This window comes from Triturus cristatus, chromosome 9, assembly GCF_964204655.1.
Source record: "Triturus cristatus chromosome 9, aTriCri1.1, whole genome shotgun sequence".
NCBI lineage: Eukaryota > Metazoa > Chordata > Amphibia > Caudata > Salamandridae > Triturus > Triturus cristatus.
The window spans coordinates 1,210,829,432-1,210,855,071 of record NC_140592.1 but is presented as its reverse complement, the minus strand read 5'-3'; the positions used below and the strand labels follow the sequence as shown (position 1 = coordinate 1,210,855,071).

Genomic DNA, 25,640 nt, shown 5'->3' with positions numbered 1-25,640 from the left:
GGGGGGACAAATGTGGCAAGCTTCTAGCACACCGGCTCCGGGTCACGCAGCAGCGTGGCGTCGTGAGGGAACTGGTGGGCACGGACGGGGTGGTAGTCTCCGGGGACTCAGCGGTAGCGGAATCTTTCCGCGGCTTCTACGAGGCGCTGTATGCGGAGGAGCCCTCCTCGCCACGGGACGCCGAAGGCTACTTGGAGTCGGTGACCCTTCCGGTGCTGGATCCGGCTCAGGCGGACCACCTGGAGCGGGATATCCATGTTGAGGAGGTGATTTCCGCTATCGCGCGGCTGAAGCATGGTAAGGCCCCGGGCCCGGACGGGTACACGTCTCTGTTTTATAAGACTTTTTGCACGGCTGTGGCCCCTGTCCTTACTCGGCTATTTAATTCCTTTTCCGAATCGGGAGCCATCCCACCGGATCTCCTGAGGGCGACGGTCGCGGTAATTCCGAAACCTGGGAAGGACCGGGCCCTCTGCGGTTCGTATCGACCCATCTCGCTCTTAAATGTCGACCTCAAGTTGTATACGGGGATTCTAGCGTCCAGGCTGGGTACACACCTCCCCGGATTGGTGGAGGCGGACCAGGCTGGCTTTGTACCCGGCAGACAGACGGTTGACAATACCAAGCGGGTGGCGCATGTTCTGGAGAAGGCCTCGCGGATCCCGGGGGAGCGGATGTTGCTGTCCGTCGACGCGGAGAAGGCCTTCGACAGAGTTCACTGGCCGTATCTCGAGCTGGTTCTCAAGAAATTGGGAATCGGGGATAAGTTCCGCACCATGGTATTCAACTGTTATAAGCATCCTTCAGCGTCGGTGCGGGTCAACGGGTGCAGCTCCGGTGGATTTGCCATCGAACGAGGCACGAGGCAGGGCTGCCCCCTCTCGCCGCTCTGGTTTGCCCTCTACATGGAGCCGTTTGCTCAGAGGATTCGCGATAACCCGGATGCGGTCGGGGTCCGGATGGGCCAGTATGTCCACACTGTCAGTCTCTACGCGGACAATGTCCTGTTGACCTTGGACGACCCTAGGAGGTCGCTGCCTGCTTGCCTCCAGGAACTAGACGCCTTTGCCTGTGTGGCCGGCTTCAAAATGAATATGAGCAAGTCGATGGCGTTAGACGTGTCCCTGGCTGCGGACACCAGGAGGGACCTTCAGCGACTCTTCCCCATGCAGTGGTCCTCCTCCACGGTGCCATACCTGGGGATTCTGCTGGCGCCCACATTACCGGAGATGGTTACGGCTAACTATGCCTTCCTCAGCAGGAAGATCAAGGAGGAGCTTGGTCGATGGGGCAAAGGCCTACTGTCCTGGTTGGGGCGAATCGCGGCGGTTAAGATGACGGTGTTGCCCCAGATACTGTATCTTTTCCGGGCCCTCCCTCTCCAGCCCCCGGTGGGCTGGATACGACAAATGCAGGCTGACATCTCCCGCTTTGTCTGGCAGGGCCGCAAGCCACGAATGAAGAGGGTCCTCTCCACGCTTGCTCCGGAGGCGGGGGGCCTCGGTATTCCAGACCTCCGTAAGTACTTTCAGGCGGCACAGCTGCGATATTTGGTGGAGTGGAGCAGGTGGGAGTCCGACAAACACTGGCTCTTTCAAGACCAGGCAGTGGCGGGCCGCACTTTACAAGAGGTTCCATTCTTGCGTCGCGCGCACCGCCCCCCTAACCTTTACGCTTCTTTTATTACGCGGGTCCCCCTGCGGGTGTGGGACGCAGTCTGTGAGGCTCGGGGCCTCACCACCTTCCCTTCGCCGTTCACACCCATAGCGGGCAACCCGGACTTCTCCCCAGGGATGGAGCCGGGAGTTTTCTCCCATTGGGTGCAGGCGGGCTGCAGGGCGCTCTTCCAGATCTATGGCCCGGAGGGAGTGATTCCGTTTCAGCAACTCCGCCAGGAGTTCGGCCTGACGGAGCTGGACAGATTGCGCTACATGCAGGTTCAGCATTGGGCCCTCCAGCCCCAGGTGCGTGACACCGCTGCTCGTCAAATTACACCGTATGAGAGGTGGCTGGCTACCCGGACCTCCGACGCTAAGCTAATTACCGATCTGTACAAGTACCTACAACCGCCGCCGTTTCACTATTACAATCCGGGGAGGAAGCGCTGGCACAGGGAATTGGGTAGGACACTCAGCCACAAGGAATGGGACAAAATTGCGTATCGGGCGCGGCACTCTGCATATCACACGGGCCTTACGGAGACCTTCACTAAGGTGTCCACTTATTGGTATTACACCCCGGAGCGACTGTATGAAATGCATAAACACACTGACAAGGGGTGCTGGCGGGGCTGCGGGCAGGAGGGTACCCTCTCACACATTCTTTGGGATTGCCCCGTGCTGACCGCTTACTGGAAGGAAGTTTTGGATGAGGTGGATAAGCACTTTGGGATAGAGCTGCCGCGCTTCCCGGCGTATGTCCTGCTGGGCCTCCCCAATGACCTAATGTACCCACTGAAGTCCCGCAGGGGCAGGCAGATCGCGATTGCGCTGGGGTCTGCGGTCCAGAACATCCTTATCCACTGGCGCACCGACACTGTCCCCTCCATCACGGGTTGGTTGCATAGGCTTTGGCATGTGCTGGGAATGGAGAAGCTGTCGCTCACGGTGGCGGGGGAAATAGACCAATTTGAAGAGCTGTGGCAACCCTTTCTAGCGCCGCTGTCCACCGAATTCCGGGAGCTCACCTGTCCGAGGTATCTTAGACTTCTCAGGCTGACGCCGCCGGTGATCCCGGCGGACTAGATCACATGTGAGACAGGGGCCTCCGGGGGGGGGGGGGGGGGGGGGGGGGGGGGTGCGGGGCTTCTTGGTGAGGACTAATCTGACGCGGGACCATAGGACGGGGGGGGGGGGTGGGGTATGGGTTTTTTCTTCCTTCCTTTCTTTACTGGGGGGATGGGGGATGGGGGGGGGGTGGATTGTGCTTTGTCGAGTTGCTGCTGGCTTTCATTGCTCAGATTTGGGGTGTTGGATATGCACGCAGGGATTCCACAGTTTGCATTTTTAGCCTTTCATTTACTGTGCTTTTCCCCTGGCCCATCGAGCTATCCATCGCTAACCCTCTTGAGTTGCACCTTTTTTCTTTGATTGTATTAAGTGTACCCTAACCTCCTATCCCCCTCCCCCATGGTTTGTTTTGTTTCAATAAAAACGTTTTAAACATAAAAGGTATCCTGGCACTGAGAGGTAAGAGACTTATGGCACCACGATAGTAGCAGTAGGCAGCTATTGCGAATAGGGCCAGGTTTTTAATGGCTTTCCTAAAAGAAAACAAATCTTGCACAAGGATAGGGGGATTGAATTTGAGCGGGAAGCCACTCTAAGAATGACCTGGGGGCACCAGAGAGCCCGGCCGTAAGATGGCCGCCATGTAGTGAGGCTCTGCGGGCTGGAACGGTTATTTTTCATGTATCTGCGGCCATCGGAGAGGTTGGAGGTGGCCGAGCTGTGGAGAGGCTTCCGCTGTTGGAGTGCAAGATCATTGGTGAAGCATGCAAGGTTGGACAATGGCACCATTGCTGCCTGCGAGTTGGGCGAGTGCGGCTTCACTGGCCGCGAGTGAGGCGGGCAAGGTGCATGGCGTAGGACGGCTGAGGAGTTGCGGTCCAATGAGACAGCTAGTGACAGGCTGGACGGTACCCGTGAGTGAGAACGACAAGCTCCAGGGCAGATTGTTGCTGGTGCTAAGACTGGGTGCAGTGGCTGCCGTCTGAGTTGAGTCCGAAACAGGCGGAAGACGAGACTGGGGCGCCTGTGGGGCTTTGCGGTGCCTGGAGCATTGTGCTACTGGGCCCTTCGGGGGCTCTCTTGTATGAGGCGGTGAGCGGTGCCCTGCAGTGTTGACTGTTGAGTCAGCCCGCCCTCGATCCTGTACCGGGCCCCCTCTGCAGTAAGGATAGGAGTAGATGGGCCTGTGGAGGCTAGGGGCCATAAAACTGGCTGGAGATGCTGCTACATTAGGAGACCGAATGTCGGCCCCCCTGGATAAGAATACCTGATTCACGGATGGTGCGTGGAGCTGCTCCACTGTGTATGCAGGCCTAGTGAGGAACTGATGTGCGAGCACTGTCTAAGACACAGTGGAGGTGGAGAGCGGCTGGGGCCGCAAACGGTTGCATTTCCTGGGAGTCTGATATTGAGTGGCAGAAGGAGGCGATCCTGAGCACCCGCTATCTGGAGTGGGGTCAGCGGGGATTGTGGACTTCCCCCCGGTCTGGGCCTCGGCGCACACCATGCCCTACCAAGGGAACACTCTATCCTTTTATCCAGATTGTAAGCTTACTCTTCAGGCTGAACAGCGCTCATTCATCCCTGTGAAACGTACCTTTCAAAAAACAGAAACCAAGTACTCCCTGCTCTATACTGCGAAGCTGCGCATCTTTCATGCTGGTAAGACTATATTTTAGGGATACAAAGGCAGCTGCAAAATTTGTGAAGGGCTTACCCCTGGCCAGAATTGAATCAGCTCATACCCCGGCTGATGAGGAAGCCAGTGATAATCAACACTAACAAATTACCTTTTCACTCTATTGTTTACTAACCATAAGAGATGTTGTTTACAAAACGGTAGTAAAAAGGATCCAACCTATTGTTTGAAAGACACAATTCTGTGAATTCCAAATAAAAAAACAATTCTATACGTTACAATAAAAACAATAAAAATAAGGCGACATAAAATTACAGTAATTCTAAATAATAACAATGAAAAGCCACTTTTCACATAAAAAGTGGTTTATATAAATGTATATGCATATATTTTATTCTTTAACAATTAAAATTCCATTGATACACTGAAGAAATGTATACAAAATCACCATTACATTCTATCAATGTGAAGTAGATTGCAAAAAGTGCATGTATTTAAAGTCTTGAACATAAAAAATATTGCAAAGAACCCTATATATATAATCTCAGGTCATTCATATTGCAATAAAAACAATAGCAATCAATTATCACAAATTATATATAGAAGAAACATAACATATTAATAAAAAGAGGTACCAGCGATAATGACTAAGTATATAAGTGGCAACACTAGGGGTGTGCGGCACTTCCGGTGTGCGCCATGCTCCACCAGAAGGATATGGCTGGAGATACTCCTTATGACATTTTTCTAACTAATGTACTGGATGCGTCTTGCCATCAGGCGCCTCCGTTTGGCCGATTCCCAATGGTTGTAGGGTCTTTAATTGTTCCGGCCACCCGGTCTTCATCGACTGCGTAGTGCTGGGCGACTGGTGTTCCCCCAGGGGATGACTCCCTTTTTGTCATGCTTTACTAGTATTGTGGAGCTTTGGCGAGGGTAGGTGGTTTATATTCAGCCGGATTGGGGGGCTGTAGAGGAGGGGGATGCGGCTGTTGGGGGGAGTTCATAGGCTATTCCTATTTCTCTGCCTCTTGTTTTTTCTTCCTGCTAGTCTTTATTTTCTGGCTGACTGGTAAGGCTTCTACCCGGATGGGAGGGTTTCATGGCGCTTGTGATACTAAGGCACTGTTTTGCAAGCGCTGAAGCTATCCACATGGCCTCCTTGAAAGTTATCACCTGAAACACACGCGGGTAAAATGACAGGCATAAAGCGAGGCTGGTGCACATGAAGTGGCATGGCGCAGATATATGCTTCCTCCAGGAGGTACACTTGACCAAGTAGACTACCGTGCGCCTGCGGGTGGGATGGATTGGAGAGGAGTATGTAACATGCAAGTGGGGTTGTTATTCTTATCAGAAAGGGACTGCACTGGCGCACACGGATTGCCATGTGTAACCAACAGGGGAGATTTGTGATTGTGGCGGGTGCACTGGAGGGGTGCCCATTTAGACTTGTGTCTATGTATGGTCCAAATATTGATGATCTAGACTACTTCCTTGAGGTCTGGAGGCTTGTGGATGCACTGGGGCCTGGAGCGGGGGAGGGGTAGGAGAGGAGACTTCAGTGTTATTTTGGACCCACTGCTTGACAGTTCAGGAGATTCCCGCCGGTCCCCCCCTCCCCCGGGCAGTTCCCAGCTTTTGTCCCTCACCGCAAATGGGAGATTGGTAGACGTGTGGAGGGCTAGGAATGGGAGTCAGCAAGAAGGAACTTGTGTGAACTCGGTAACTTCCTCCTGGTCATGCATTGATGATTGACTTTTTTCCAGGGATGTTGATGCGTGGGTGTCCGCTGTGTCTCACCTTACAAGAACGTTCTCAGATCACTCCCCAGTCTTATTTGAGCTCATTATCCCAGATTGCCTGAGCCGAGCATTTACTCCGCCCTGGAGCTTTGCAGGACCAGGCATTCCGTGAGGCTATTCGTGCTGCACTGGCTGACTTCTTCAGCCATAATGTGGGCACCTTGGAGTCTCCTTCGGTGCTTTGGGAAGCTTGTAAGTCAGTGATACGGGAAGAATGCATACAGGCTGGCATTTTTGGGGACCTTAGCAGGGATTTGCAATGCTTGGAGGGTGAAATTCATGCCCCTGAAACAGAATATTTCGCTACATGAGGTGAGCAGGTGTGGGTGCAATACATAATAAAATGTATAATTTTGAGGAGGCCACGTTGCGCAAGACACATTATCTGGGCAGGAATGCAGGCGAGGAGATATTTGGAGGGAGATAGAGCTGGGAAGACACTTGCTGGCCTGCTACTGAAGCCCTGGGCTACTAATTATATGACTGAAATGCGTAATAGTGGAAATAAGTTCATTATTGGGCAAGAGGCGGTGCAGAAAGAAAGGGTGGCGTTTTACACTGCTCTGTATAGCACTATGCAGACTGGACCCCCGATCTTGCAGCATTTTTCGAGTTGATTCAGCTGTTGTGGCTCAAAGAGGGGCACCGTCGTTTTCTTGACAAACTTTTCACAGAGGAGGTAATTGTTTCGCTCCCAGCAGTTCAAGCCCCGGGCCTAGATGGGCTGTCGGCTGCATTTGATAAGGAGTATGTTTCCTTTCTGTCTCCGCATCTTCTAGATATACTCAATGATTCTTTGGAGAGGGGTGAATTACCCCCATCGTTTAGAGAGGCGTTAATTGTCACTATCTTGAAACTGGATAAGGACCCGCAGTATTGCAAGTCGTATAGGCCTTTATCCATGGTTAATGTGGGCAAATGAATTGCATCAAGGCTCCTCCCATTGATTCCTCTTATTGTGCGTCCGGATCAATCGGGCTTCGTTCCGGGCAGAGCCACCACACATAATTTGAGCACCTTTTTTGCAATCCTCCAGGAGATAGAGTCCTCGATTGAAGCAGCAGCAATGTTTCTCAACAACACCAAGGCTTTGGATTCTCTTCACTGGCCGCACCTGCTTGCCTTGCTGCAGTGATTGAGACTTAGCCCTAGGTTTCTCCAATTGATTGGCCTTCTCTATGCGAACCCTACGGCGAGACTCCAAATTAATGGAGTGGTTTCCCCTTCATTCCGAAGTTCCAGGGGAACGCGGCAGGGATGCCAGCTCTCCCCTACTCTTTTTGCCATTGCCATGGATACTTTGGCTTCGCAGTTAAGGCAGCATCATGCACTATGTGGCCTCGCCTTCAGCCCCAAGTGTTACTGGTTTCTGTGTATGCTGATGACATCACCCTGTATGTTAAGCACCCAGCTAGACCCTCTGATTAGAGAGCTCGCTTGCTTTGGGGGGCTTTCTGGAATTTCCATTAATTGGCCTAAGCCGGTGGTGTTTCCGTTAACGGAGGTGACCAAGGAGTTCACCTCAGATTTCCCACTTCGGTGTGTGGCGGAACCAGTTCAATATTTTGGTGTTTGGTTGAGTCGGGATATGGATGTACTATGGTGGGCCAACTATGGCCGTTTGATGGAGTGGCTGGAGAGTAAGGTGGTTGCTTAGTTGCACCTCCCCCTGTCTATGGCAGGGTAGCTGGCTAGTGACAAAATGATTATCTTGCCTAAATTTCTTTACTTGTTTCACAATCTCCCCCTCCCGCTCATGAGCAGCTTCAGGAAGAAGATGAGGTTTATGTCTGGTGTCCTTGGCATGGGCTGGCAGGCAGCCCAGAATAGCATGGGAGATCCTTACCTCACCATTTGAGCAGGGTGGATTGGGCGCGCCAGACTTAGATCTATATTACTCCTCATTTACAGTCGCGAGCCCCACACTGCAGGCACTTGAGACCTTTATTGGAAACCATTCCCGCGTAAGTTGATCACTAGACTGTACTCTGAGATGCAGCGCATGGCCCCTGTGCGGGTTCCTACTGCTCGACTGGATTGGGAGGCCACACTTGGGGGAGTCTATTCCTGAGGCTAGGTGGAATTTCTTCTGCGCACAGGCAAGAGCACCATCACCCAATTACAGGCTGAGATTGATTCATTTTCAATTTTTGCATAAATTGTATGATACGCCAGAGTGGCTGTGCAGGCGGGGGCTTGCGGAGGAGGTGTGTTGTGTCTGATGCTCAGCTTCCTGTGCAAATGTTCTCCATCTAGCATGGGAATGTCCGAGCGTTAAACAATATTGGGAGGCCATTATGGATGCTACTGAAGAGATGCTGGAGCGGCATCTAGAACGAACCCCGCTTACGGCACTACTGGGGTGTGTTAAAGATGTCCTACCGGAGAGTCACAAAAACTGCACTACTATTGCTGCTGGGAAAGCAGCGAGTTGTGATGTGCTGGGGCCGCCTTCCTAGTCCACACATGGATGATTGGCTAAAAGATTCTGCATATTGTTAGAGTCAGCTGGCAGGTTACTTGGATTCAATGGCCCACGGTCTCGCCCCTGAGATGTGGGGGCAGGATGGCTGGTGAATTTCGATTACTGTTTTCGAATTTGAGACAACCCTTCTGGTAGCTGTTGCCAAGTTGAACTACTGGTGTCTGACTCTCCCAGACTGAGATTTGCGGATGCTTGTAGGTTCTCAACCCAGTCTTTTCCTTCTTTCTTACTTCCTTTTTCGCTCATCTATCTTTGTTTTTCATAATTTGTGTTGCCTCTGATTTAGATGGTATTCTGTACTGTACACCCATCAGTGGCTTATGTAAGATGTACTTGATTTGCATCGATACTGGGTTGGCAAGTTGCACAATCTGATCCAATGTCGATGTATACGTCTCTATGTATGGGTTTACCAATCTGTATGGACCTTGTATTTCTGTGATACATATCTTATAAACAGATTTTTTTTTAAAGAGCAAGAAAGAAACTAAGAATGACCTAATCCCTAGTCTGACCCTCTGAAAGATGGGAACTGCAGCTAATTGGGCCTCCGACGAATGCAGCTCATGTGGCAGAGCCCTGCCAGCAGACAGAGGAATAGAGAATTGCAGTAATTTAAAGAGCTTAAATTGTGACATCAATAAGCGGGACACAAGTGTGCACAGCACTGTACACACAGCTCCTGTCATCAATAGCAGGGACACAGGTGTGCACAGCACTGTGCACACAACGTCTGACATCAATAAACGGGACACAGGTGTGCACACACAAGCCCAGTTCTAGTTTTGTTTTTTTAGCTGTGCTTTTAGTTTCATGGCGTCCATGCGCCTTTGTTTACATGTGGCTAAGCAAATTTACTTTAACCTCTTGAGTGCCCATGACGAGCTGGTCTCGTCATGGGCCGCGGTTGCGCTGTGCCCATGACGAGACCAGCTCGTCATAAACCCCGCCCGCTAATGAAACGCCCGGCACAGGGCGGGGAAAGGGGCGGGCACTCAAGGGGTTAACAAAGTATTTTTTTTGTAAAGCGACCCATGCCGCGCTTTCACTTTAATGGCTTTAATAAAAGTTTTGAGAAGAGCTGCTATTCATGCGAACGCTCACTCCCTGGGCTGTAGCTGCCGCCTCCTCCCTCCTCCCTCCTGCTTGTTTCAGTTACGGTCCAACTTTTTGCATCAGGCCACTGTTCCCCCTCACTCCCCAATCTATGCCCTTGTGTCGTGTACTTTGTTGTTTTTTTTTTTTATCAGGCACGGTGTCCGCTTCATGGTGTTCACATGTTTTTTTTCCATATTGGGGCAGCCCTCACCCACCCTTAATCTGTCCTCCGCCTCTGCAGTTCACACGCCTCTACCGCAATGCCGGTTGCAGCAGTAGGGTTTTCCAATCTTGTGCAGCTAGGAACGAAAGAGAGCGGCCTCCGGTTGTCGTAACATCCTGTATTTCATTTACATACTTGTAATTTATTGTCAATGTGTGCATATGATTCAAAGTGCTCCCACACCTTACATTGAGGCAAGTAGCACTATCAAGTTACGTTATGTTATGTTACGACTATTTATTGTGCGCACAGATACTCCAGCCAAGGAGCGTCCTGGCGCAGAGACAAGGTAGCACGTAACACAACCACAGGCTAAAAACAGATACTAAAAGACAGCTAAAACAAGAAGGTTTTTATAGCCCTCCGAAAGGTCAGAAGGTCCTCCAGCACGCGGATTTCAACAGGCAAGGAGTTCCATGCTGACGCAGCCATTACCCTAAACGAGCGGCCTCCCATGCGGCTAAGCCTAAATCTGGGAACCACCGCGAGGGCCAGACCCTGAGAGCGAAGGCTACGGGCAGGGACATAGAAAGACAGACAACTCGACAGGATTTCCGGGCCTGTACCACGCAAGATTTTAAAAGCAAGGCACAATACCTTGAAGAGGATGCGCTTCCTAACCGGAAGCCAGTGTAGGGAGCGAAGGACACCTGTAACTGAGCAGAATCTGGGCAAGCCAACGATCGCCCTCGCCGCAGCATTCTGAACCCGTTGTAAGCGGGTCAGTTCAGCCTGGTTAGCCCCGGCCAGGAGAGAGCTGGCGTAATCCAGGCGGGAGATGATGGTAGCCTGGATTACCAGCTGCCTGGTCGGGGCGTCAAAGAACTTGAGAACAGGTCTCAAGCCCCTCAGGAGACCAAAACAACAGGCCGCAGTTCTTTTAGTATGGCCTACAAAGGAGAGGCCCGCATCCAGCCATACCCCCAGATTTTTCACTTCCGATACCGGGATCGGAGTAGGTCCCAACTCTGAGGGCCACCAGTGGTCACCCCACAGCTCCACTCCCTTCCCGACGACCATCACCTCTGTTTTAGTGGCGTTTAGCTGAAGGCAGTTGCCTGTCAGCCAACTAGCCACCGCCTTCAGTCCGGACTGAAACCTGGGGGCCTCAATCTCCGCATCCCCACTGAGAGTAACCGCCAGCTGAGTGTCGTCAGCATATGAGACCAAAGTAAGGCCCCACTGCCTAGCGACATCCGCCAGCGGTCTCACGTAAAGATTAAACAACGTGGGACTCAGCGAGGACCCTTGCGGAACCCCCATGGCCAGTGGTTGGTAGTTGGACTTGAAGGGAGGGATGGCAACACAGAAGGAGCGGTCATCTAAAAAGGAGCGGAACCATTGCAACACCTGACCGCCAATGCCAGTCTCCTCGAGCCGACGCAGGAGGATGCTGTGGTCTACCGTATCAAAGGCGGCGCTAAGATCTAACAAAATAAGCGCCGCCGTTTGACCAGCATCCAACCTTGCCCGGAGATGTTCCACCATCACAAGTAACGCAGTTTCCGTACTGTGTAAAAAAAAAAAATCACTAAGTTGCTATTTAAATTGTTGTTTGTGTAATTACTCAAACACAAACGTTAAACTTGGAGCTGTTGGCGTTAAAAATGAGAATTTTTTTACTTTTGTTTTTTGATACCAAAATAGCACTATGCAAATAGAATTACTGCACTGTAAAAAACAGTGTCATTTTCAACACCGCTCTAACTTTAACAAATGCAAGACCTATTGCATTGCAAATGCTTGTTTAACATGCATGGAGGTATAGTTGAGCAGCTTCGAGTGGAGGACCCTGCTGTGACTCTAGATCCTCCTGAAGTGGTAGTCTAACTGGAGGATGGATTCTCATGTTTAGAAGTTCTGGATACCACACTCTCCTGCTCAACTCCAGAGCTACTAGGATGAATTGAGCTTAGTCGATCTGATGTTTTTCAGAAGAGGCAGGGGCAGGAACTGTTCATGAGTCTTCCTGCCGGAATGCATCTCTTACGGAATGTTCTTGCGGAAACTTCAACTTCAACTCTAGACTGTGCACTCTTTACTCTGGTAAAACGATTTATCCAAGGTTCTCTCCACTGCTGGAAGGTGCCCTGTGCCACCTTGGGATGTAGACGCCATTCGTGATCTGCTAGATGGCATCTTCTTAGATCATCAACTCTGGCATTCAAGGACCCTGCCAGATGGTTCCCTATCAGTAAAATGCCTCGACACTCCGCCCAACTCTAGAGGTGCAGAGACTCCTGGCACAGGACCCAGGACTTCACTCTGCCCTTCTTGTTGCGATAACACACAGTGGTAGTCCATTGCAGGGCCTGCACATGCCACCTGCCGTAGCTGACAAGGAGAATGCATGAGGCTAAGAGACAAAAAAAAGTCTTTGAGCTGCTCTCACCATGATCCAGGACTGAGGCTGAAACATCGGGATCATAGCGCAAATGTTCTAGACTCATTAGGGTGAAGGGAAGGCCCTGAACTTCTCTGTGTCCAGAGAAGTCATGACACCAGTCCCACAAGAACTCCTCTGGCTACTCGTAGCTAAACAAGCAATGTTCAAGGCAGTGTACATTGACCACAGAGCTTCCCAAGTAAAAGGGCCACTATAATCACAAAATAAATTCAACCTGTAGAAACAAAATAGGGCACTCTGCTCCAGGCTTGAACCACAGAACATAATACAGCTAACCTATAAGAAATGCATACAAGGCATCACTTTCTCTGTACAAGCTGCCAAAGGCTAGAACTCACCATAGCCAGATTCTTAGCATCCAGAAGCATTTACAGTTAAGAGTAGAGGTGAAAACGTGGCACAGATTCACAACAATACTTTCTCTATCAAGTACAATCTACAGATCACAGAGAAGGAACACCCTGAACAGAAAACAACGTTCTATGTGCAGGTAAGTTATGAAGAAGTAACCTGTGTCTACCCTGGGTATTAGATAGTAGGGTAAATTCCTACATAGCCCTCCTGGCCCTCACTAATACTAATACTATATTGCTCAGCAGTCACATAGTCAATTGTAGTTCAAACAAACAGCATAATTATTCTTTTAAACTGACTGGCTCTGTTAAACTCACGTAAGACTGAGCCACTACAGGTCATGTCTACCACCCATACTGTACAAGTCCACTGCAACAAACCACTCATCGGCTGAAGAAGCATGGAATAACTGAAGAGTTCTGCCACATAAGGCTGGCCATTGAAGGACTCCAATGTAGTCCACCACCGACAGTCCCAACTAACTACATACTACGATTGCTCCTTGACTTCACTCAATGACAATCATATAAAAGATGACTGTAACAAAGTCCACCTTAGATCTCCTGACCACATCTCACTCCAATCTATGCTTGCTCACAACCATAAACAAAAATCCCAGAATTGACAACCCTGTTCAGTTACCAGTTTAGTGGGCCACGGTCATATGAAATACCATAAATGGACCCGCAAAGCTCATCGACGCTGCCAGCTTACTGAAAAACAAAAGCTGTATGTTTCTCTTACACACGTCTTCATCTATCTTACTGCTAAGGGCTGCATCCCATAGCACAATAGCTGCACTTCCAAAGACAAAACCCATCCAAACAAACTTTGTACACAGTGTACTGTGCTACGCATGTTGGCAAGCGCCTGAGCACGCAACACAGGGGTAAGTAGGTGGTGTATATATGGACGTGTAACTCAGGGAGCACCTTTGTGATATATGAAACGCAGCATAGTAGCAGTTTCTCTGGCATCGGACAGTGTGCCCTGTTGGTTAGCTGTGTTGATCATGTACACTGTGCCACTAGAAGCAAACCCCCTCTGCTTCAGCCAGGCAAAAAACATACCACGATGCAAAGTGCAACTTAGCTCAAAAGGTATGAGTAGCTGAAAAGTACCACAACCTATTTGAGGCCGCTCCAGCACTGCTGCCCTGTTACAGAAAGGGATGAGCACAGGAGCAGTCTGACACAAGAGCAAAAGAACATGCAAGCTGTTGGTGTATTTGTAAAATAAAAGCTGTCTCCATATGTCATTTCTTCACTGGAGCTGAAGAGACTGGTGTAAGGTACCACTATATTTAATACCAAGCACTTAGCCTAGCTCCTGGTAGGCTCTAGATGGCACTGCTACTTTGGTGAGAGTTATGTAGCTAACCAGTCACCGTTGGGCGATCTGTATATAAGCTGTTTTCAGCCCTTGCTCCCATACAAATTAGCAACGAGAAGAGCCATGGAGGGGAAACACCACACTGCCCTATGTCTCTGATATGGCTGCCCTCAGGCAGGCTGTGCCAGTGTTCAGGGAAAGGGCTTGATGGATGGCATGGACTGTACTCCTCACAAGCTGAGAAATGTTTTCCCTGTACACAGGAACGGAAATGAGCGAACATGCAATGGGCACAAGCAAAATGTTGCCACTCACAATGGGGGTGAGGGGGGGTTCAGAGGGAGGCAAATGGGGCTGATGTACAGCCTTATCGTATATGTTGTGGTGAACGGAAACAATATTTCAATACCGCTACAGATTAATGGATGAAGAGGGTTGACTGAAAGACCACTAAGCATGTATGTGTTTGTATGAATGTTTAAAAATGTGTTTAGAAAAAACAAAATGGCTAATGGAGACCTAAAAATCAATCACAGGGACCTTTTTCAATGCTTTCAAGACCCAGCATGATCAACTGTTTAGAACAGACAAGAGGTAGACCCGCTATCAAATCTAATTTTCTTTCAAAATCGCTTGCTAATTGGGGAAGTTACTAATAAATGTTTACATTCATTCCGTTTGAATCTGCTAAATAGAGTTGCATGCAAAAATTGTTGTTTAGCTCCGTCAGTGTATAGTAGAGATGAAAATGATATTAGAATGCTGTTCAATTTTCAGTTTTCTTTAGTGTTCATGTCTTGCCACTGGATTCAAGCAAGCCTGGCTGAAGACGGCTGAAATGCCAGAAACCGGTCCTTGGAAGCTTGTTTCCGGTCCAGGGAAGGCATGGCTTGGCAGTTCGGGCTGGACTGTTCCCATGAGGCACAGGGTCAGACTGATTTGCATATGGCCATGTCTGAACTGGGGTGGCAGAGTGGGCTAAAGAACGGTGATGGATCAAACCCAGATCTGTTGACTGGGTGTGAGTGTTTGATTGGTTCTGATGCTCCGTCCATCACCATCCCCTTTTGTACCGCTTTGTTTGCTATAAGTTGGCAGGGTATGCTCAGACGGGAGTCCCTTGCTCACTTTGCCACTGGATTCAAGCAAGCCTGGCTGAAGACGGCTGAAATGTCAGAAACCGGTCCTAGGAAGCTTGTTTCCGGTCCAGGGAAGGCATGGCTTGGCAGTTAGGGCTGGACAGTTCCCATGAGGCACAGGGTCAGACTGATTTGCATATAGCCATGTCTGAACTGGGGTGGCAGAGTGGGCTAAAGAACGGTGATGGATCAAACCCAGATCTGTTGACTGGGTGTGAGTGTTTGATTGGTTCTGATGCTCCGTCCATCACCACCCCCTTTTGTACCGCTTTGTTCGCCATAAGTTGGCAGGGTATGCTCAGACGTGAGTCCCTTGCTCACTTTGCCACTGGATTCAAGCAAGCCTGGCTGAAGACGGCTGAAATGCCAGAAACCGGTCCTAGGAAGCTTGTTTCCGGTCCAAGGAAGGCATGGCTTGGCAGTTCGGGCTGGACTGTTCTCATGAGGCACAGGGTCAGACTGATTTGCATATGGCCATGTCTGAACTGGGGTGGCAGAGTGGGCTAAAGAACGGTGATGGATCAAACCCAGATCTGTTGACTGGGTGTGAGTGTTTGATTGGTTCTGATGCTCCGTCCATCACCACCCCCTTTTGTACCGCTTTGTTCGCCATAAGTTGGCAGGGTATGCTCAGACGTCAGTCCCTTGCTCACTTTGCCACTGGATTCAAGCAAGCCTGGCTGAAGACGGCTGAAATGCCAGAAAACGTTCCTAGGAAGCTTGTTTCCGGTCCAGGGAAGGCATGGCTTGGCAGTTCGGGCTGGACTGTTCCCATGAGGCACAGGGTCAGACTGATTTGCATATGGCCATGTCTGAACTGGGGTGGCAGAGTGGGCTAAAGAACGGTGATGGATCAAACCCAGATCTGTTGACTGGGTGTGAGTGTTTGATTGGTTCTGATGCTCCGTCCATCACCACCCCCTTTTGTACCGCTATGTCTAGAGCTGAGCACATGCCGAATGCTCCCACCTCTAGTTTTGATGACCTATTTAAAGGACTGCTTCCCCTTGGTTATTTACATATTATTGTAATCCAGACAGCCCTACAATACCAAAATGCTACATTTTACTGGCTCTTGGCTGGTAGACATCTACTCAGGAGACTCATCGCCAGGCACTGAGACAAGTCCCAGTACAATATCAACCCACATATTACACCGTCTTGCTCTCACAGCAGTTGCCAGTAAAGATCACAGAATAATAATAAACAACTAGTGAGCTCCTACACCTCACAGTATGTGCCAGCACTAGGAGGTACCCTGTGTTTAGGACAGCAGTAGAATCCCTTGTCATCCTGTGCAGCCGGGTACATATATATGGAATCCCTGAAAACAGTCTTTCCCAATCTTCTATGCTGAAAGTGCTCCCAGTCTGTGGAATCCATGACTGTTTACCACGTAGCACTTGGGGCCTCATTATGATGTCAGATGGTCGGACCTCTGGCAGCTACTGCGGCGGTCGGGAGACCACCTGACGAGCATGCAGCTGTCCAACCGTCGTATTTTAATGTGACCGCCTGGTGGGCGGTTAGCAAGTCGTTGGAACCACGGCAAGGGTATGCTGCAACCCTGGAAAAGGGCCGCAGCACATGTCGCATCATGCAGCACCTCCTGCACGTCTGTGCACTGTGTGCCATGCACCATGTCGTGCATGGCACACGGTGTACGGAGGTAAGTGGAGGCACTACATTTTGCCCCAAGGACATTTTTTAGGTCTCGCCTAGCGACACAGCGCATGTGCAGCTCGCTTGCGAGATCTATTGTCGTCGATTTCTCTTCCGAAGCGAGGGTGGAAGCTCCACCCATGCTTCTAATTGGCGCGGGTCTAAAAATGCATGATTTTCATTGGGAGGGAGGCATGTTTTGTTGCCTCCCTGTCTCCTGCTCACCATACCTGCCCGGACAGGCGATGTGCACTCATAGGGCTCGCAGCGTTTTAGTACAGCGCGCACATGGCGCCCTTTCACTTTCCCTGCCTCGACGTTTCAGCACAGCGCGCGCATGGCGCGCTTTCACTTTCCCTCCCCCCGTCGGCTCCAGATCATCTCGGAAGCTCCCGGGGACACTGCACGGCGTCAGCAGTCTTGGAGTATTCTCACTGTTCTTTGATTCTGGGCAAGTCACTAATCCCAGTCTCTTCCGCCTTGTTTATCCTTTTCCCACAGTTGCGCTCTTCATTTTTTATGGGCTTCCCGAGGCAGAGGGCAAAGTTAGCCGTGCCGTAACTTTATTTGGAGCTTATGCTGCCGCGCCTTTTATTTCTCTGGCGCGGCTTGTTTCGGACTGTGAAACTAGGCAATGCCACAATCACTTTGCCGCTTTTCCTCAACCTTATGCCTCACTGTACAGACACCACTCAGTGCTATGACCCTGCTAAAGTAACACTGTTCAGTTACTGGCCATTTAAAGGACTGGGCCAGGAAGTAGCTGGGGATAACGTAAGAGGGGTACTACCAACACTGTAGCAGGCTCAGACTCCTTTTGTTCCCCTCAGCAGATAAAGAACAAAGCAATAAATTCTAACCAAACCCGAAGCCTCCAACCATCCATCTACCAGTCCAGCCTCACTAGGCGTCTTGCCCGTAGGAATGTTAGCGACCCTAAAGTATCCAGATGAGAAGAAGCAAGTCTATGACCTGCCCCTGCCCGCTACCACGCCCTCAGGAGCTCGTGGTATGGGGTTACGTCCTCCTTTATTATTATCAGCTCCCATTGGAAGAGAGGATTATCTGTCTGCAGACCTCATACAGCGGATTGGCACGTTTCTGCAGCCTTGGCAACGGGCAGTGTCAAAACACACTGTACCGTGAAAAGCAAAATGCGCATTGAGGCGGACGTAGCTTTTTTCAGTATAGCTAAATCTTTCTTTGTCGACTGCACAAAGATATGTGGCTAAAGGTGACTTACGATAGATCACTGATTATTGTTATCCATATTTAAACACAGTTGCTTAACTAATAATTGAAATTGAAGTCGAGAATGCCATAAAACAAAGTATAGGGAATAAAGCACCAGGCTCGGATGGGCTACCAATCGACCTTATAAAATATGAACCAGATTTTTGGGCTCCCCTTTTATGCAATGTTTTAAATAACCTGACCAATACGGCTATTCCGAGCACTTGGTCGACCAGTATCATTGTGCCCATTTTTAAAAAAGGTGACAGATCCAATCCCAGCTGTTACCGCCCAATTTCCTTGATAGACAATACTTTGAAGATCTTGGGCAGGGTTGTCTTTAATAAGATCAGGAAATGGGCTGAAGACAACCAAATTTTAAATTGTTGTCAGCTGGGCTTTAGAAGCAATGTCGGAACTGTTGAACAGTGTTTGAACTTAAATCTTATTCTGGGCAAATATACGATCGCTCAAAAAGTTCCACTTTATTTGGGTTTTATGGATTTAACCTCAGCCTTTGATTTTATTAGTAGATCATGTTTATGGGAGATTCTTTTAAATTATGGGTTGGATGAGGCTTTGGTCCATTTTTTGGCGTATTTGCACAGGGATTTAAAGGCACGGGTGAGGATAAGCAATGATGCAGAGGTTTCTGGGGATATTGTCATTGGTAGAGGGGGTCAGACAAGGCTGTGTTCTAGCCCCTCTACTTTTTATTCTTTATATAAATGAATTACATAATTCCCTCTCTAAATTGACCAATGATGTACCGAAAATTAATGGCAAATTATTCCCCGTGCTTTTATATGCAGACGATGCGGTCCTCATGGGCCGCACCCCCAACGTACTTCGCACTTTAGTTACGGGGTTCGTGTCTTTTATGGCCGAACTGGACCTTTGCACTAATTTAAAAAAATCTTATATAATGATGTGTGGGCCGAAAAAACACTGTATTAATTCTATAACATCGGGCAGCGAATCCCTAACACGCACAAGCACTTTTCCTTCTCTGGGCTTAGTTTTTTCAGAATCAGGCTCTTGGCAAGTCCATGTAGCCCACAGCAGAAGCAAACTTTCCAAAGCGGTTAATTCTATAATTAGTCTTCGGCAGCCAAAACAAGCAGAAGTGGTGTTACCTTTAATCCAGATATATAAATCCCAATGTGTATCGACGGCCACCTATGGTGCTGAAGTCTGGGGGTATGTAAATTGTAGCGGGATCCAAATTGAAGAGAATAGATTTTGTAGAAAAATTCTCGGGGCTAAAATTTCATCTCCAACTTACATATGCCACAAGGAATTGAACCTATATTATGTGGAGGATTTTATTAGGTCTCATCCAGCTATATTCTGGCTAAAAATATGGCAGAACCCCGCTGCGATTTTAACACGAGAGATAATTATAGATTGCCTTAAATGCGATAAGGGTGGTAGTATACCTTGGCTTGCTGCAGTTAAAAACAGTTTAGCCAGTGTGAAGTTGGAGCATATTTTCTTATGTCCATCAGCATTGGAAGGCATAAGTATAAAATCACTTAGGGGGGCGCTGTATGATCTGTATCATAAGGAAAGACAGAACATCGAGCATCATAAATCATCGATTGTTAGGTATATGCCCTTTCTGGAGGCACCGAGCAATCAACATCATATGCCACAGAAATACCTCAGGAAGAATATAGGGAGATGGAAAAGGAGCTTACTTTTCCGCCTTAGGGATGGTAGTATAAAATATTCACTTTGCTTCCCGATAGGATTTAATAACAACCTTGAGCAGTTGTGTTGCCCATGCGGTATTGGTAGTAAACAAACATTGTTAAATGTTTTACTTTTTTGTAAATTTTATGCCAGATATACAAAACAGTATTTAACTCCCTATTTTAAGGCATGGGCTATCTTTGATTTCAAATTAGCATATTTTTAAGTTTTACGTCTAGAAAGTGATGATTTGATTTTCCGAGTAAGCACGTTTTTACAAGCTGCGGTACGCTCAGTTGCTTCCATGAACGAACCCTAATGTGCCACAAATTTTGTAACACTGCCTAGTGAAATTCACCTTTTATCTTTGCTCTTATAATAGTCATTAATATTTCCCGTAACTAAATATTCTGATAAAGCTGCTAGTATTGGTAGAATTGAAAATGGGGTTTTAGTTAAATTATATCTGTACCGTGATGCCCATCATTGTTTGATTTATTGCACGCTATCGCACTTTATCTGTAAGATACTGCTGACTTCGCACATTGGTCTAAACCTCATACTTTGTTATTAATGCTGCTAGATTCTGAAGGTTCATCCAACCTTTTTACTGTGATTTTACTACTGTAACCTTGTATTTGATGATATTGTATATTTATATGTTTTTAAAACTTGTATTGTATTTGCCATTGGTAGTGATAAATTGTGCTTTTATGGATATTTTTATCCGAATAAAGATTATTTGACTTGACTTAACTAATAACATTACTATGTATAGTTTCTTATCAACCGACTTGTTCTGCTCATAGTTGTTTATGGTAGCCGATTCAACTGAGGCCTACATTGTAAGATGGCCGCTACGTTAACCACGGTTGAGTCGTGAACGGCCCTCAGCTAGTCCGTCTTTTATGTCATTAGGGCCTCCAACCACTAGTCAACTTCAACTTTCGTGTATGTCAGACACACGCTGTAAGGTTGGGCTGTCGCTTGGTAACACGTGTAAACGGAAGGTACAGAAATCCAAATGGGAACGAAAGGCAGGTGAGGGCGCCCGTTCTTTGGTGGAAGAAGGAAGAGTGACTTATGTCACTAGATGATATGAAATTGATGATATCAACAAGGGCACTCTGACAACAATGTTAGCTTCGGTGTCCGGTGACAGGTTTTCAAATGACACACAGGATTTGCATCTTGTAGAGCTATTAAGATATACACTCTACTGATAGCACGGCGCCTGGTCTTGCCTTTCATTAGAAGCAATCCAGACTAAAGTTTTTTAGTCTTAAAGGTACACCTACAATGGCGACCCTGTAGTTCTGTTTGCTTCGACAAAGATATGATCGAAAACCATGGTCTTCACTCTTGGCCCCCAAACTCTGGAGTAGGAGAGTAGCCATCATTAAACAACACAGTCCTCTCATCCTAAACTCTTAGCTGAAAGTAGGGGGTCAAAGAACAAGAGAGTATGAAACAAAAATAATAAATCTCTACTGAAGCTGGCTTTCCAACGTGGTATGGGAGGAGTTATGTTGTTTGCTCTGCACCTCTCCTTCACCTGTAAGAAAATGTTCGAAAAACGTGGCTCACATTATGTGTTCTACAACACAATCTTCTAAAGTGTTGGCCACAAACCATAGGCTCCACAGGCGGTTCTGAAAGGGCGTACCTTAAATATTCCAATACTTCTTCTGTGGAGGGCTAGTGAAGTCTGACGAGTATGGAGGCCATCCCTAAAACTGGTTAAAACAAGCATTTGCAATGCAATAGGTCTCGCATTTACTAGAGTTTAAGCTATTGGCATCGTAAATGAATGCCATTTATTTATGTTGTTAAAACAAAAAGTAAAAGGCATTGTTATTTGCAATGTCAATAGCTGAAACTCGCGTAAATGCGAGACCTATTGCATTGCAAATGCTTGTCATTGGCCTACGACAGCCGGGGGCCCTGTTTGGGACCCCGATCTCTTCCCGCCAACCTTTTCACTGCGAGGTTCACGCCATGAAAAGGCTGTCAGAAAATAATATTTTAATTCCGACGGTGGTGACTGCCTCGGCACCGCCGCCGTTCTGGGACGCTCTTCTGGCCGCTGCACCGTTGGGATCTATGATATTGGCAGAGGTGGCGGTGTTGCGTCTGACAGCTGTGGGTCCGACCATCAGTATCAATATACGGCAGGCTGTTGGACCACCACCAACGGGCTGTCGGCGGTTCGACCGCTGACATCGCAATCAGGCCCTTAGTGTTAGAGATTGTGGTCTCAAAAACGTGATTTATTTTTAAATTACACCATCTTTTCCTAGTTGAAGCATACCAAAAATTGAGAAAGTGGTGGCATGTACACAAGAAACGAGATACTTACAATGTTGTTAAACCAGGAGCATCTTTAGTGCTTAACAATGTATGTGTGGATATCTAGCAGTAAATGTAGTCAGCTTGGTACTATGAAATACAAAACTGTACAGCAGGAGGGAAAATAAAACCGACAGTGTTATGGATGACAATTCAACCGCTTGCTTGCAATAGAGTCAAACCAGAAACAGCTTCAGGCCTAATCAGAAACATCTTTAGGCCAAATCATAAACATCCTAAGTATTTAACAACCAGAGAAAGCAATATTTATGTGTACTAGTCATCTTAGAACTATGAATTACAAAACAGTACAGCAGGAGGAAAAATAAACTGACAGTGTTACGAACAATATTTCAACCGCTATGAAGTACTTGCAATTGAGTAAAACCAGAAATATCTTTAGGCCAAATCAGAAATATGTTCAGTTTTTAACAACCAGGGAAAACACTGTTTATGTGTAGAAGTCAGGTTGCTACTGTGAACTACAAAATAGCACAGCAGGAGGTAAAATACATCAGACACTGGTACAAACAGAATTTCAGCTTCTATGAACAAGTACTGGCAAAGTCATAAACCCAGAAAAAAAAGTTACCTACCTGTAATTGTAGTTCTCCGGTGTTGGGATTTTTCATAGATTCACATGCTTGAATCATCCCCGTCTTCGAGCTGGGAGTCCCATGGTAACCTCTCAATAGCAGTTCAATGTTAATGTAATCCTAGGGCTCAAACACAGACTGTTTAGTAGCCTAGTCAGATCATTCGAAAAGAACTAAACTTCAACCAATCAGATAATCAGCCTCATGACAACACCTCTGCCAACAATATCATGCCAGGTAATTAGAAGCTACCAGTGTCACCAAGCAGTGGTGAGACCAAAGGGATATCAACCTCAGGTCTCGGTCCTTTTTCAGTTGTCTCACATGAGAACCATCCAGTGAGCCACTGCAACTGAGGTAGTAAATAACACATCCAAGGATCCAGTGCATCTCAACCCACCCTCACCAAACAGCAAGCCTTTCTTGCATTCAGAGATGTGCAGAGAAACACTGTTTAATGTCAAGTGTAGGCAACTACACGCCCCTATGATGAGGTGCATGTCTTGATCATATGTAAAACCCTGCTTGTTCCTCTAAGCATCTCAGACATTCTCCTGCGCCAACCTGGAAAATCATGCCTAATTTGACTAAGGTCAGGAAGACTCTGTGTAGGCAGTTTAACTGCAGCAGATTGAACCTGGCATTCCTGGATATTTTTATTTGACTTCGGGACAGGCTTTCTCCCATTTCCTGCCGGTGGGACAGTCCGATTGCCATTTATCATTGGCAGTCAGGGATTCCTCCATCTTGTTTTCTTTTAAGGCTGTCCTTACAGCATGGCCATCAGTTTGCTTCCACTGCTGGTTATCAGCGTTTCCATCAGAGCTAGAATGTTTCCTCCCTGAAGCAGTAGAGAAAGTGGTTCAGATTTCTCTATCATCTGTGGTGAGTGTTACAAACTGTAAGAATTGTCAAGGACGGACCCCAAATCTTTCTTGAATTTCCATAAAGTTAATGAATTTGACATTACGGTACAACTCTACACTTGTTTTACACCTTTTTTTATTCTCTTGATTAATGTCATATACTATGTATTCATCTTGACTGCCTGGAGCCACCACAACTGCATTGCCAAAGCAAAGGGAGGTTGTTTCAAAACTGTTTTGTTGCCCTTTCCCATATTGTCGCTATTTGTTGAGTAACAGGGAAATTCCGCCATGGTTTCATTTCTACAAAAAGAGTGATACACTTCTTCAAACACAAGCAGCATAACCTCTTCCACTTAGAAGTCAGATGGGAGAGACATTGGCATCTTTTAAAATGCCCAGGACAAGGCGGCGTATCGGCCCTAATTCCAACGATTCCAGCCTGCGAGTAACACCGCACCACTGAGCGTCTGCAGTGGGGGCAGCTGAGTCCTGTCGCCGAGGTGAACGCCGCGACAGCCCGAGATGCGCGGAGCTGCTGGGCGCCCGGGACGCCACCTCCGACGCGCGCGACACCGCTCCGGCAACACCCGTCAGTCCCTTCAAGAGCTGGGGACCGCCGCACCAAGCAACCACGGTGAGCCTCCCTCAGAGCGGCGGAAAGCGGGCCCGCACTTACGCTGGGTGGGCAGTGCTTCGGATCCCATCTGCTACGCGAGGTCCCGGCTCGCCTGCTGCAAGAGGGCTGCAGTTTCATAAGTGAAGCAGGGGAGGGGCCGCCAGGCTCACAGCTACTGGGGTGCCCTCCCACCATTTCGCCCCTCAGAGCGTTTCCTCGCCTGAAGAAAATACATGCACCGGCCTGCTCAACAGCCCTGCGGAGCTCTGGCCTGGGTAGTGCGCACTGAATCCAGCTCTTTGGGACCATCGTGAACAAGTGTGTGGGGCTTGGAGACCACCTGTGCCGCGAGTGCAGTCACGTGGCTGGTGGAGGTGTGTGGCTGGCCTTGTCCCCCTACTGTTCGAGCTGCAGAGGCCCGCCTGGGGTTACTACTGCGGTCACCATGGTCTTTTGCCCAGGCATAGTGCGCTAACCATAGAGCTGTGGTGTGAAAGGGCCGGATTGGACGGTGAGCAGCGACACTCGAACAGCAGTTGGTGTGTGGGGTGAGCGGGCACAACATCCTTGACGCCTGCCCAGATATAGAGACACTCGCAGTCGGGGGTGCCCTGGTGAGGAGTCTTGGGGGCACCCTCCATACGCCGACCCTGGTCAGAAGACCGCCTAGGGTCACTGCTCCTTCCGCCCATATCCCTTGCGTGCGGGGAGGAGGCTCATGGGATAAGCCAACATAACGCAAAAATATCTTCGGACAGTCCAGCCAGGAGGAGGTCGATCCCGGGCCAACGCTGGGGTGACTGAGCGACGACGGTGGGCCTCCAACACCAACAACGCCTATACCTCACGGGGTTGGGCCCAAGTTGAGAGCAGGGATCCTCCGGGAGAGGGGGCACGCTGTAGGGGCCCCCAGCTGTGATACTGCCCCTCAGCTCTCCCTTCTGGTCACCTGCATCGGCTGTCCTTGGTGTGCTCGTTTCCCCCCCACCAGCGAAACCCTTGCACCCATGGTCATGGCTGCCCCTAAGGGCAGGAAGGACAGGTCGATGAGGACATTTTGCTTAAATCAACGCTACAGTCTGAGAGCCAGCCGGGAGTGGGGCGTGCAGATGAGACAGAAGGGAGTGAGAGCCCGGAAGCCCCATTAGCCGAACCTACGTGGAGTCGCTTTTTTCCTCTCTTCGGGATGACCTATCCGCCATGACACACAAACTGTTGCCGACCTACGAGATGTCCGCCGTGATGTGGATTCACTGGGCGAGAGAGTTCACACTGGAGGAGCATGAAACGGGCCACGATGAGGAAATCGAACACCTCCAGCAAGAAGTCCTAAGGCTATAAGAACAAAACTTGGACCTACAGGCTCACACTGAGGACCTAGAAAATAGGTCCCAGCGGAACAATATACG

The 25,640-nt window shown here is 48.7% G+C and overlaps 1 protein-coding gene across 3 annotated transcripts in view; it reads right to left on the bottom strand.

Moving 5' to 3' along the window:
- Positions 1 to 25,640, bottom strand: part of TTBK2 (tau tubulin kinase 2) — a 536,541-nt gene that overhangs the window by 52,383 nt on the left and 458,518 nt on the right. The window contains exon 16 of one of the 3 annotated variants that reach the window (XM_085627231.1): positions 22,747 to 22,866. The exons of the other annotated variants lie outside the window; for them this stretch is intronic. Within the exon in view, the coding sequence (XP_085483357.1) occupies positions 22,747 to 22,866 (120 nt within the window). The remainder of the gene's footprint in view (positions 1 to 22,746; positions 22,867 to 25,640) is intronic. 3 annotated transcript variants of the gene reach the window in all.